Genomic DNA, 13,510 nt, shown 5'->3' on the forward strand with positions numbered 1-13,510 from the left:
TCATAACGCATCAAAGATATAGTTCTATACACTTTTATGTCTCTCCGGTTGCATGTAACCGCCTCCGTGGTCGAGGGGTTAGAGTCGATGACTTCTAATCCAGTTACCTCTCTGGCGTGGGTTCGATCCCCGGGAGATGCTTTGGTAGTTTAGCGCAGAGGAAGGTAGCCTAGTACTGGTGTAACTCTCCAGGAACGATGGTTAGGAAACTACCCGCCTATATGACTGAAATACTGTTGAGAAAAGGCGTAAACTGAAGCAAACAAACAAACAAACAAACCGGTTGCATGTCCGTCGCATTCAGTGCTTTCAACACTTTGATTACTACAGTGGTCAATGACTGCGTGTATTTAAATGGCAAATTGTATGTCTTACACTAAGTCTAACATGTACATTTTTACACCGTTGTGTAGGTATTAAATTACCCTATACAGGTATGTATTGGTTTTTATCGTGTCCCACGTGGATCACGAGATAAAGGACAATAAGCAACTCTTTTCGAACAGCCCTTGTAAAAGTCTGTCCAAAGTGAAAGTAGGCCAAAATTCATATAACAACAAAGCTCAGATTGTTATATGATGAGCCATTTGCAAGTACACATTCAGTTCTATGTTTTAAAGACTATTTTAAACAAAAATAAAATTGATAACAATAAGAAAATTTACCTTGAATGGACTAAATTTCTGAAGACCAAAAACATTCTGTTGCAAAGTTTTATGCACATTTCATGAATGGCAAAATCCTTTTTAAAGTATGTTTTAGTGCCTACAAAAGCTATTTGAAATGTGCATAAAACTTTGCAACATAATGTTTTTGGTCTTCAGAAATGTAGCACATTCAAGGTAAATATTCTTATTGGTATCATTTTTATTTTTGTTTATAATTGTCCTTAAAATATAAACCTGGAAGTGTCCTTTCAAATTTTTCATCATTTTACAATAAGAGCTTTGATGTTATATGAAGTTTGGCCTACTTTCACTTTGGACAGACTTTAGTGAAAACAAACATGGCTGACAAAGCGGAATCCTTACTTATCTTATCTTAACTGGTCCTAATTAATTTGACTTACAATACATTATATTTACAATGTAAAAGATATACATGTATATGTATGTTATGGTAATAGGTGTTGAGTAAAAGTCAGAAAAAAGTATATTTTATGTCATTTTTACATAATTTTCATGAAATACAATTTCAATCTCGCTGTTTGTATATTTGGGTTCCGACCAAAACATAATATGTTCATAATCAATCAAAATGAAACGGATACGTTACCTGTATTAATAATCACAACAAAACAAATTTACGAACAAAATCTGTTTAAATTATCTAAAATAACTCTTGAAATATTAGTCTAACTCTTTAAACGAATAATAAATGTTTAAAGAGACATTTCAAATTAAATCTTAAATTTTACATTTTTAGTTGCCTTTAAAATAAATACTATTTTCTGTTTCGATATCAAATATAAGAAACTGTCAATTACCGTGAATAAGATAAGCATTCCATAAAATGTTATTTATCTTCGATAACAGTGTCACAGTATATGCACAAGCGATAATCTAGATTATGTGTTCATACCATAAGTTTTTGTGAAGAACATCAAACATTTGCGAATTTTTTTTTCAAATTTATCAACATCTACAACAAAGATATCATAACACTGCTTAAAATATATGTAATGTCATAGTTTGCCTGTCTCTCTGCATCTATTACTTCATTTTGTAAGGACTGGTCATTCAATTCCTGAATATATAGTTTTTAGGGGCTTGCCCTTCAGAGTAAATGTATAGAACACTCTAGTATGTTACTTAAAAGAAATGACTGATTTAAATATGGATGAATTTTTCAACATGTCAAATATTTGTCTAAATACACTGTATTCCCCAGGTGAAACAATAGTCACAATTTCCTGAGAACTTTAGTACTGACGTCATACGCTTCCCGATACATTCTATTGCATTCCTTGCTCATTTTTGCAGAAGAGAACAAGCTTTTGATTGATCGAACCATAACTGACCGAACCTTAACTTTTTAAAAATTATGTACTTGAAAGTAGAAATATTTTAATTCAACAAATACTATATGAACACACATTGCATTGTCCATAGTTTATTCGACCGTGGTTTCCATACGTGCTTGGTCCAGTAGAGCCCTATAATATCCAATCATTACTGGTGATTACTAATGAACAGATTACGACAAATACAAGCATTTAATTGGTTTAATCAAATATTATGTTTACAGTTTTTAGCATGCAAACATTTGTAAATAATGTTTTCACAGAGTAAAGACACATTCGTACATATCATATTACTTTCTGAAAGGGCGTACATATTAACTGAAAATACATGACATCTGTCGATACCACATGCAATAAAAAAGACTATACATACATAATTTCCGCTTGGTATGGAACGGCCAAGATTTCTTCCATACGGATCCTGAAATTAACAAGTTTTCTATTTACTTTTTTATTATTAACACAGTAAAATAGAAAAGGCTTTAAATTTGTTTAACCTAACATTGTATTGACAGATTATAGCATCACAGACAATTTCAAAGCAGTAATTGCCTACATTGTTTAATTGACTGTTCATTTTTATTTACAGACATGACTATGTTTTGAGACGTATTTAATACATGCATTGCAATAACTATATACACCAACACTTTATCCTCTAGGAATGAAGGAATTCCGGACGTATTTGAGTCATAAGGATCCTAAAATAAAATACAGTTGATTGTTTACAAAAATGATAACAGAACAAGCTTTTAGTTGGTCTAACCCGAATATTATATTTACAGATTGAGGCATAACACATAACTTCGCATAATTTCAGAGCTTATTTACTAATGTCATGTTGAATTATTTGTCAATTGCTCTTTGAATGTTTAGTATATTCGCTGAAAATTTAGAGCTACTTCTTTTATTGTAAATATATATGACAAGATAGTTCGATATGGATAGTTCGATATGTATACATACACTGGGTCCTCCAAGTGTTAAAGCGTCAAAATGGTGCAACGGGTATGAGCTGTATTGATCCTGAAATATCACAGCATTGCATAATTTGGTTTCTTTATAAACTAAGCAGAACAGAAAATGCTTCAAATTGGTCTTCCTTGGCTTATTTCTTAATTTTTTGCAATAAAGGTAAAATGTTAATGATGCTTACGCCAAGAAATATCAAAATACAACCACATTGTCTGTTATGATATACATGTATTTTGCTACATTTAATACAATATGTGAAGACAAACTGCGTATATGTTACATATGTTACACGACCAGGATTTTCATAAGAGTACTAGAGATACATTAAAGACTTGAAATATTCCGGCATCGTTTAACTGAACAGAGGCGACCAAACAAACATTTTATTATTCTACACAGGCCTTATATTTACATATACTTTCTGGAATGCAGTATACTTATGCAGTTCTCTATAAATTTAGCAATACATACACTGTACATTGTTCGTTACATTGAATGTGCTTCTATATTCATTGAAAGGATATGGTTACTTTCAATAAAGGTTAACCATACCCAAATATGTCTACATACACTATGTCCTACAAGTTTTGAATACTCAAGAAACCATATACCGTACATTGCATTTACATTGCAAGCTTTCGATATATTTTTCCTTTTATTTCTTTTAATTTTTGTTCGCTCAATATCTTTCAATATTTTCACACCGATGAAAAAAATGTAAAAAATAAAACGGCCTGCTTAACTACTCCTGTAAATAATGTCACAAAGTGACTTGTTAAAGAGACTCATCAATAAATTTGTGTGCCAGTTTCTTATTTTATTAAAATGTATTGTAATTAAAATCAATAGTTAGAATAAATTAATGAATTTTTATAGATGTATACAGAAGTAACAGTAAATAAATCAAATGTACTACGAACCCTTTGGTCTGTAGGTGCTGTAATAATAATAATAATAATAATAATAATAATAATAATAATAAAAATAATAATAATATTATATAGGTGGCTAATGGGCTTTTGCTACAGATTTGATATAATACAAAAACTTATTTCAAAATAATTTGGAAAAAGTAAAATAATTGATTTTAGATCTGCATTGCTTAGAAAGGGTCTTGAACAAAGTTATATAGCTAACAAGCAAACGTTAAATAGCCATACCTGGACCGAATTGTTGAAAATTTGATCCTTGCAAAGGTGGTCCTATACTTAAAGCTTGAGAATACGGGCTGAAAAAAATGTTTAAAAAAGCCAATTAATGTTTTCTGAGATTCTGACAGGTGTCCGGATAAAATTTACTTATATCCGCCCAATGTATTCTCGTTAAGCGGCTTTTCATGGCATGGAACGGAAGTGAAATTAGTTAGTGCAATTCATAAAAAGAATTGGGGCGTATGGTCCCCAAATAAAAGTTCGCTTGTGTCCTAAACCGTCGGAATTCAATGAAATATAATTTTGAAAGGGGATCAGAGTTTATAAAGTCTGCATATCATAGAAAAGACGTCAAAAGACAAATTTAAGGAGCAGGTAACATATTCTTAGGGTGATTATATAGTGTTCAAGTCGGAATATTTGAACCAGACCAAATAGAAGGAACTGTCAATACAAAAATAAAACAACGACAAAAATAATAATAAAAAGCAACAATTCTCATGCCGAAATATCTAAAATGGTCGAAAATATAACATTACTGATACGGGACGGGAAGACTTTTTATGACCTCCACATGGCACAAAATACGCTGATGTGACAACTAACAAAAGATCTCCGAAAAAGTCAAAATGCTGCACGCTTGGTTTGAGTGAGTCTAGTCATGAACGGTAGTTGTAATTGCAAGCTACCTTAACATCCCAACAGGCTGAAACAGTATTCAACATTTGAACATGAAACATGGTAAAATTTTGAATTTAAAGTCATCTGTAGATCTGTAGTCTTTTTAGAAAATACAAAAATAAAGAATGACCTCCTACTGGACACAATGAAGCAATGAAAAATGACAACATAAGTCGGTTCTATGCCTAATGATAAATTTAAACAAAATTCTGAGAAAAAAAAAACGATCACATTTTCTAGTACCGGTTTTTGTGCTGTGTGGAGGAGGCCGGTAAATGGAATCAAAAGACGTTTAGCACTACAATAGTGTTGTGTGTGCATTTTCTGGTATTTTAAGTTTCTTCTGTTGGACCTTTCCAATAAAACCACCGCATGAGCAAACCTGTGGATGATTCGTAATTCAAAATAATAATAAATAAATAAATAAAAATTAAAAGTACAATTTTCCATGTTAAATATAAAGTTCTGGTAATGCCGGTGCTAGGGGGGGGGCGGTAACTTTTACTTTCTTGTAACGTCAACGAACAGACTTAATCAAACCGAGCCTGCTACAATTCCAATTTCGTTTTTGGAGTTCTTTAGGGATGCCGTTTTTTCTATTTAAACAGATTTAACATTAAATTACAGAAAGAAATCCCGGTACCTTTTCATGCGTACCTTAACAATTTCCAATCATATCTAGAGGCAAACGGTGCCGTCGACAATGAGATAGATGAGCGTCGACACTAGGCTCAAACTTTTGATTCTCATTTACGAAGACACCTTGAACATTTCGAATCATTCAACTGATTTCATAACTGTTTAGAGATCTATTTCATGCAATACAAACTAGCGAAATATAACGTATGTTATCTTATTTATGAAGTTGACACTTAGGAACGTTATTATTGAGCACATTAGCAAAAGCAAACAAAGCTATATTCGTCTTCAATTTTCAAAATCTTATAATGCTTATTTACCTCCTGACTTAACAATAATAAATTTATTCGAATGGCAAAGTTGACCTACGGGTAGATATGTTACTAGAAAAGAAAAAAATCCAAAGGCGCAATTCTTTCGCATGAAAAAGCAAACATCAAAAGTGAATGAAATTCTAGATACTGTAACAAAATTAAGAACTATAAGGCTTCAACTGTCAGTATATACAATTTATACAACATTGCCTCATAAATTAATTTATGATAAACTAATTTCACTTAATAAAACATGGCCCTAAGAAGGGCTCTTTTCAGAAATGAGAAACTCTAAATATTCTATTTTATAAACATTATAAAAAATGTTTTCCTATAGAACATTTTTAAGAAACAAATAATATGGTTCAGCTAACAAATGACCCAGCAAAATTATTGTTTCTACTCAAAATGTTTGAAATATGTATATAAATGTTACCCTACCCACCCATTTTAAGTAGTTGTTTGATCATTTTTCTACTTGGAGGGCCTTATTCCAAATATTCCTAAATTTACTAAAATCAGGGGCTGTTTTCAAAGTTTGCATAAATTTTCTTAAAAGTATATTGGTTGTGGTTGTCACATATAAAATACTTTTACCGTCTAGTTTTTTTTTTATTGGACTTTGAAATATCAGGTACTATATTTGCACACTTTAGCCAATAAATACCAATAATAATTTCAGAATTAAAAGTTACTAATTGTGCACCCCTTGTCGCCGATTTGTTTTTGTATTGCTATGAAAGAGACTTTATGTTGAGTCTCTCTGAAGATACACAACAAGATGATTTAGTAGCTTTTAATAAGATGTCAAGATACCTTGATGATATTTTTAATTTAGATAGTTCTTTTTTGTTTCAAATGGTGTCTGATATTTATCCCAAAGAACTACAACTAAATAAAATGAATTCTTGAAATTTTTGTACATCATTTTTAGCTCGACTATTCGCAGAATAATCGAGCTAATGCAGTCACGTCGGCGTCGGCGTCCATGTGGTTAAGTTTTTGTATGTAAGCTGGTATCTCCTTAACTACTGAAGGGAATGGATTGAAACTTCACACACTTGTTTTCTGTGATTATCTAAGATGATTGGCACAAGTCCCATAACTCTAATTTGCTTTTTTACATCATGATGCCCCTTTTTCGACTTAGAAATTCTTGGTTAAGTTTTTGCGTGTAAGCTGGTATCTCCATAACTACTGAAGGGAATGGATTGAAACTTCACACTCTTGTTCTCTGTGATTAACTAAGATGATTGGCAAAATTCCCATAACTCTGATTTGCTTTTTTACATAATTATGCCCCTTTTTTAACTTAGAAAATTCTTGGTTAAGTTTTTGCGTGTAAGCTGGTATCTCCATAACTACTGAAGGGAATGGATTGAAACTTCACACCCTTGTTGTCTGTGATAATCTCAGATGAATGGCAAAAGTCCCATATCTCTGATTTGCTTTTTAACATAATCCTGCCCCTTTTTTGACTTAGAAATTCTTGGTTAAGTTTTTGCGTGTAAGCTGGTATCTCCATAACTACTGAAAGGAATGGATTGAAACTTCACACACTTGTTTTCAGTGATTATCTAAGATGAATGGCATAAGTCAAATAACTCTTATTTGCTTTTTTACATAATTATGCCCCTTTTTCGACTTAGAAATCCTTGGTAAGTTTTTGTATGTAATCTGGTATCTCCTTAACTACTGAAGGGAATGGATTGAAACTTCACACACTCGTTCTCTGTGATTATCTAAGATGATTGGCACAAGTTCCATAATTCTAATTTGCTTTTTTACATAATGATGCCCCTTTTTCGACTTAGAAATTCTTGGTTAAGTTTTTGCGTGTAAGCTGGTATCTCCATAACTACTGAAGGGAATGGATTGAAACTTCAAAACTCTTGTTCTCTGTGAATATCTAAGATGATTGACAAAATTCCCATAACTCTGGTTTGCTTTTTTACATAATTATGCCCCTTTTTCAACTTAGAAAATTCTTGGCTAAGTTTTTGCGTGTAATCTGGTATCTCCATAACTACTGAAGGGAATGGATTGAAACTTCACACTCTTGTTGTCTGTGATAATCTCAGATGATTGGCAAAAGTGCCATAACTCTGATTTGCTTTTTAACATAATTATGCCCCTTTTTTGACTTAGAAATTCTTGGTTAAGTTTTTGCGTGTAAGCTGGTATCTCCATAACTACTGAAAGGAATGGATTGAAACTTCACACACTTGTTTTCAGTGATTATCTAAGATGAATGGCATAAATCCAATAACTCTTAATTGCTTTTTTTACATAATTATGCCCCTTTTTCGACTTAGAAATTCTTGGTTAAGTTTTTGTATGTAAGCTGGTATCTCCTTAACTACTGAAGGGAATGGATTGAAACTTCACACACTTGTTCTCTGTGAATATCTAAGATGATAAACACAAGTTCCATAACTCTAATTTGCTTTTTTACATAATGATGCCCCTTTTTCGACTTAGAAATTCTTGGTTAAGTTTTTGCGTGTAAGCTGGTATCTCCATAACAACTGAAAGGAATGGATCGAAACTTCACACACTTGTTTTCAGTGATTATCTAAGATGAATGGCATAGTCCAATACCTCTTATTTGCTTTTATGCATAATTATGCCTCTTTTTTGACTTAGAAATTCTTGGTTAAGTTTTTGCGTGTAAGCTGGTATCTCCATAACTACTGTAGGGAATGGATTGAAACTTCACACTCTTGTTGTCTGTGATTATCTAAGATGATTGGCACAAGTTCCATAACTCTGATTTGCTTTTTTGCATAATTATGCCCCTTTTTCGACTTAGAAATTCTAGGTAAATTTTTGCTTGTAAGCTGGTATCTCCATAGCTGCTGAAGGGTTTGTACCTTTTCGGACAATTTTATGTATTATACTCAATGAAACACCATTGTGACAACTTTTCGAATAGTCGAGCGTTACTGTCCTCAAACAGTTCTTGTTTTCATATTACTGTCCACAACAATTCTATTCTTACGAAAACCTATGATAAAAGTGATGACTTGGATTTTTCATAGCTAGTTATCCACATTTTGATGGAGATGAACCCATGCAACATCTTACGGGTCTGTGTTTCTCAGTTAATTAGATTCGCTAGAGTTTGTAGCAACGTAAAGAATTTCAACGAGCGGAATAATGTCAAGCTTCTAAAGCAGAGCTACCGCTAACATAGATTTCGGAAATATTTTACAATCGTAATTTTGATTTAATTTCAAAATTTAATGGTGATTTAACAACAATTCTGCGTCAAGGGATAAGCCAACCTGATTTTTATGAGGATTTCATTTACAGACGTCGTAAGATCTTTGGTCATGGTAATTTTTCTACTGTTTTTACTAAATTCATTCATCGTTTTATTTAAAGAGGTTATGACACTACTATTTTAAGACACACCACATGCTTAGTGTTCAAACCGTTTACAGGTGGACGCTACGCCCTCCTCGTTAAATGACATCTGACGGACCAAGTGGGATAATCTATAATGGACAGTTCTACAAACCCTTTGGGACTAAATTGCCTGAATGTTAGTTTTCTAGCTTGCTTTGTCGGGCCCTTGAATGTGATTTTATTGTTGCTCGATCTTCTTTTAAGACTTTGAGTACGTTTGTTACGGTCATTGGGTTTACTTTTATATATCTCTGTGTATTACTTATTTCATCCATTGTAACCATGGCAACTGATAAAAGTTCACTTGGCGGGGATTCATTTTATTTACAATGTCTCGTTTTAAAGAAACATGGTGGGGCTAAGATTGAGGTTTGGTGCACCATTAACCGCTTTAAACTCTAGCTAGATTAGCTTATTTTTATGTACCCTTAGACTTCGATCATGTACATCATTGGGATTACCGTAGCCGTTTTTGTAGAGGACAATCTAACATGCATTTCATGTAAAATTAAAAATTTATTTTCGATAAAATGTTTAAGATTTCAAAAAAAATTCAATCTTGTTTGTTTTCAGATTGCGGGATCCTTCTTGTTCAGCACTCCTTCACAATGTAAAACACATTTGCAGAGGATCATCACTGAAAACTTCCATGTATATTTACGAAAATTGGTAACGGGTACACCGTTAACAGACATAAAACAACGGCAAAAAGCCTGTCATAATACCATGCTCGGATGAGATTAAAACTAAAGCCAATCATGATATCCGTCAACACATTTTATTGATTTGTTACAGTTTTATTTAAATGTATATCATTTCCTTTGTTAGTTTCCTTCATTTCTAACACTTTTAAGATGTTGTAAAATTAGCGATGTTTTCTCAGGATTCAAAAAATCTATTGTAAAAATGAAATCTGGTAAAGGGAATAGCCTCAGTAGCAATAAAAACAACAAAACTGAATGAAAACTACAGACTAAGAATGATTCAGTCTGTTCGTGAGAGATAATCTCGAAGTGCAACAACTCTCACGTCCCTAGCCCCAGCTAAGGCGGTATTGAATATTCAATATTAACGTACCCGAAGGACCAGAGAAATATAAAAAATTTTACAGCTGCCATTTGACAATTTACACCTGCTGTAAAGCATAAAAATGTGAAATTTGGGTAATCACGTGGAAGCAATGAAATTAACGGTTATTTCTTTATTTGAATTTTTTTTTAAAAACTACATACTGTTTGATGAGAGATTAACTTTTATAGTATTGACTTTACCATAGGAATAACAACATGTCGAGTATAAAATATTTATAGCTTACCTATCGACTGATCTCTGCTCGCGGTGAAAACTATAAACAAAGACATAATGAACTTTAAGTAAGCAATAAACTCACAACATGTTTTCTCATTTTTAAAATTCAAAATGTGATCACAATTTTTATACCACCAAAACTTGTGTGGATACTGGGACGTTATTGTTCAGATTGAAAAGTTTATTTTATTTTAGATCAGTTTGGATATTACATAGTAACAAATATATCATTTTATATGAATCTGAAACAACACTTTTTCATTCATTTGCTGTTAATCAAAGACAGCTTCTTAAATAAATCATCTATTAGAATAGTTACCTTACATATCAGAAAATAAGATATTTATAGCCTACCTTTCAAATGTTCTCTGTTTGCTGACATAACCATTGCCGGACCTATAAAAATAAAAGGTTATTATGAACATTCTAGTTTTATACATCACTCTGATAAAATATTCAAACCGTTGAGATACCAGCCCATTATTGTTTATTCTATTTCGTATCTGTATATATTATAAATATATTTAACAACAAAGAGGCGTTTTATACTTATATGAGCAACATAATGGGTTTGCGATCAGCATGGATCCAGACCAGCCTGCGCATCCGCGCAGTCAGATCAGGATCCATGCTGTTCGCTTACAAACCGTATAACAAGTAGAGAAACTGATAGCAAAGAGCATGGATCCTGACCAGGCTGCGCAGAAGCGCAGGCTGGTCTGGATCCATGCTTGTCGCAAACCCATTATGTTGGTTTTGTCGTGACGCGGCTCATATACATTTGCACCAACACTATTCGAATCATTTGTTGCTATCAAAGGTAAGACAAAAATTCGAAATTTCGTGTGCAAATACCAAAGGATTGACTGAACAATTTCCTTGTGTTGAAATTGTAAGGAAAAAAACAAGCAGTAAGTTAAAATAAAAGTGAGATAACCCTGAGATGTTTCTAAAAATAGTATCTTCATTTGAAAGTGTAATATTATATTTGATTATGTCCACTGAGAAATTATCAAATATAATGTCCTTTTTTTAATAAGTAATCAACCCGAAAAAATATAAAATAGAAATATCTACATTTTATAAACTAAGATATGTAATAGCAGGAGCATCGAAACACGAGGCTATCTGATTTGTACGAGGGGGCGTAGCCCCCGAATATAAATCAGATTGCCGAGTGTTTTGATGTTCTTTCTCTTTTGTATCATAGTCAAACATAAAAACTCGTTCGTTCCCTGATACCACAATATGAAACCACACAAAAAGTAAGCAATGAACGAGCATCTGAATATGATATTTCCATCGCTTTCCCTTTTTCTTTCGTCACAATATGTAAACCCCGGACAAAATTAACCAATCAATGGGCATGCTCTGGAGTACGGGTATCTAATACCTGCACTCCAGTTAACGCACTGTGCATGTATATGTATACGATTTAACTCTGTCACATTTTCAACAGAAAGGTCCCAAAACTATGATACAATTAAAGCTTACCTCTGGACAACTCGTTGTTCTCTGATATATCTCTCAGTATTACTCGACCTATCAAGATATATAATAATCATATTCTAGTTTATACCTGACTATTCCATTCATTAAAGTGTACAATGTGGATTGTTAAATTATTGTTATTGGAAGCATACGTGAGACATGCGATTACTCATCGCCAAAGCTTCTTAAATTTCATCAGAATATTTTGTTCCGGAACATCTTATTCTGTTTGCGTACAACATTCATAAATTATTGAACTTTATATACATTCTATGTAAAAATGATTTTGAAGAATTTTTTTTTATAAAACCAGTCAGTCATCTAGGCTTAAATATTTGAATTTATTTAATTTTACCCAAGACATATAGTTCTTTATCAGTCAAATATTTTTCATATTTTTTCTAAAAATAAATATGAAAGTGGGCGGAGTCAAAACTCATATTCATTTTAAGGGACTTCTTTCTCCATTTTATTTGAGAAATTTAATAAATACAAAACAATTTTTTGGTGAATTTTGTATTGAATTTGTATCTAGAATGATAAACAATGGTCTATCTAAGAAAATAAATCCGAACACCAATAGTTTTTATTCAGTCATAACTCTGTAAAGACGTTTAAAGAGTTGTTTACATGATGTCAAAATGTAGCCCTAAATATCGCGTACAAAACATTACAATAATTTTCTTGCATCTCAGACAGGATTAACTACCGTTTACACTGGCGCTAGCAATTTCTGTCTTTCAACCCCATGTAAGACAAGTCGCGTGCTTTAAATGACGTTCTTGACGCGCGCCTTTTATGAATGAATGGCGTTCTTTAGATAACGTCATTTGTCCGTTATGAATGAAGTTGTATGTTCATACGCTACTATTAGAAAAAAGTGCGTAATGAGAATATCAATTTGCATAATTTCAGTTCCGAAAATAATTGGCATGTAATACGTAAGAAAAAGAATCCAACACCGGGTGTTGGTACAGACGGGAATATCTAGCTCTCGGGTAACTGTTTAGCGGGAACTCGGCATAGCCTCGTTACCGCTGTAAACAGTTACCCTCGAGCTAGATAGTCCGGTCTCTACCGACAGCCGGTGTAAGTTTCTTATAATATTACTGTGCGCTTTACAATTGCAGTTGCGTAGCAAGCAAGGGGGTTCGTAACTATTTTTCTTTGATAATAAAATCAAATAAATGCTATTTTTATTATCGTTCTTCGTGAAATATGGTATGATAAAATGCCGTCCCGGATCGTGAAAATAAGTGGCCTTTTATCATGTTTCGTGAAAAACTTTCCCCATTTCGCTGGAACAAAAACATATCCTCTTAGTATTCTCTAAGTAATATAAGTATATATAAATGTTTAGTCAAATTTAAAACTTTTGTTTTCAATATAGGCTACAATTATGTGTATTTTAAAAAGTAACACTAAAACACATTGAATTAATTATCGAAAAAGGTATCTAAAATATCTGAAAATACAGTTTTATTTAAATGTACATCATTTCCTTTGTTAGTTTCCTT

General features: G+C 32.5%; 1 protein-coding gene across 1 annotated transcript in view; it reads right to left on the reverse strand.

The window, feature by feature from the left end:
- Positions 1-1,167: 1,167 nt before the first annotated feature.
- LOC132748072 (uncharacterized) overlaps positions 1,168-13,510 on the reverse strand; it is a 49,393-nt gene continuing 37,050 nt past the window's right edge. Inside the window, exons 14-21 of the mRNA XM_060737617.1 lie at positions 11,997-12,044; positions 10,857-10,898; positions 10,510-10,539; positions 4,159-4,226; positions 3,919-3,935; positions 2,990-3,049; positions 2,397-2,444; positions 1,168-2,155 (exon numbers count right to left, since the gene is read on the reverse strand). Of these exons, the coding sequence (XP_060593600.1) occupies positions 2,072-2,155; positions 2,397-2,444; positions 2,990-3,049; positions 3,919-3,935; positions 4,159-4,226; positions 10,510-10,539; positions 10,857-10,898; positions 11,997-12,044 (397 nt within the window). The 3' untranslated portion in view covers positions 1,168-2,071. The remainder of the gene's footprint in view (positions 2,156-2,396; positions 2,445-2,989; positions 3,050-3,918; positions 3,936-4,158; positions 4,227-10,509; positions 10,540-10,856; positions 10,899-11,996; positions 12,045-13,510) is intronic.

This window comes from Ruditapes philippinarum, unplaced genomic scaffold (assembly GCF_026571515.1).
Source record: "Ruditapes philippinarum isolate M1 unplaced genomic scaffold, ASM2657151v2 ctg2878_1_1_1_1, whole genome shotgun sequence".
Taxonomy (NCBI): domain Eukaryota; kingdom Metazoa; phylum Mollusca; class Bivalvia; order Venerida; family Veneridae; genus Ruditapes; species Ruditapes philippinarum.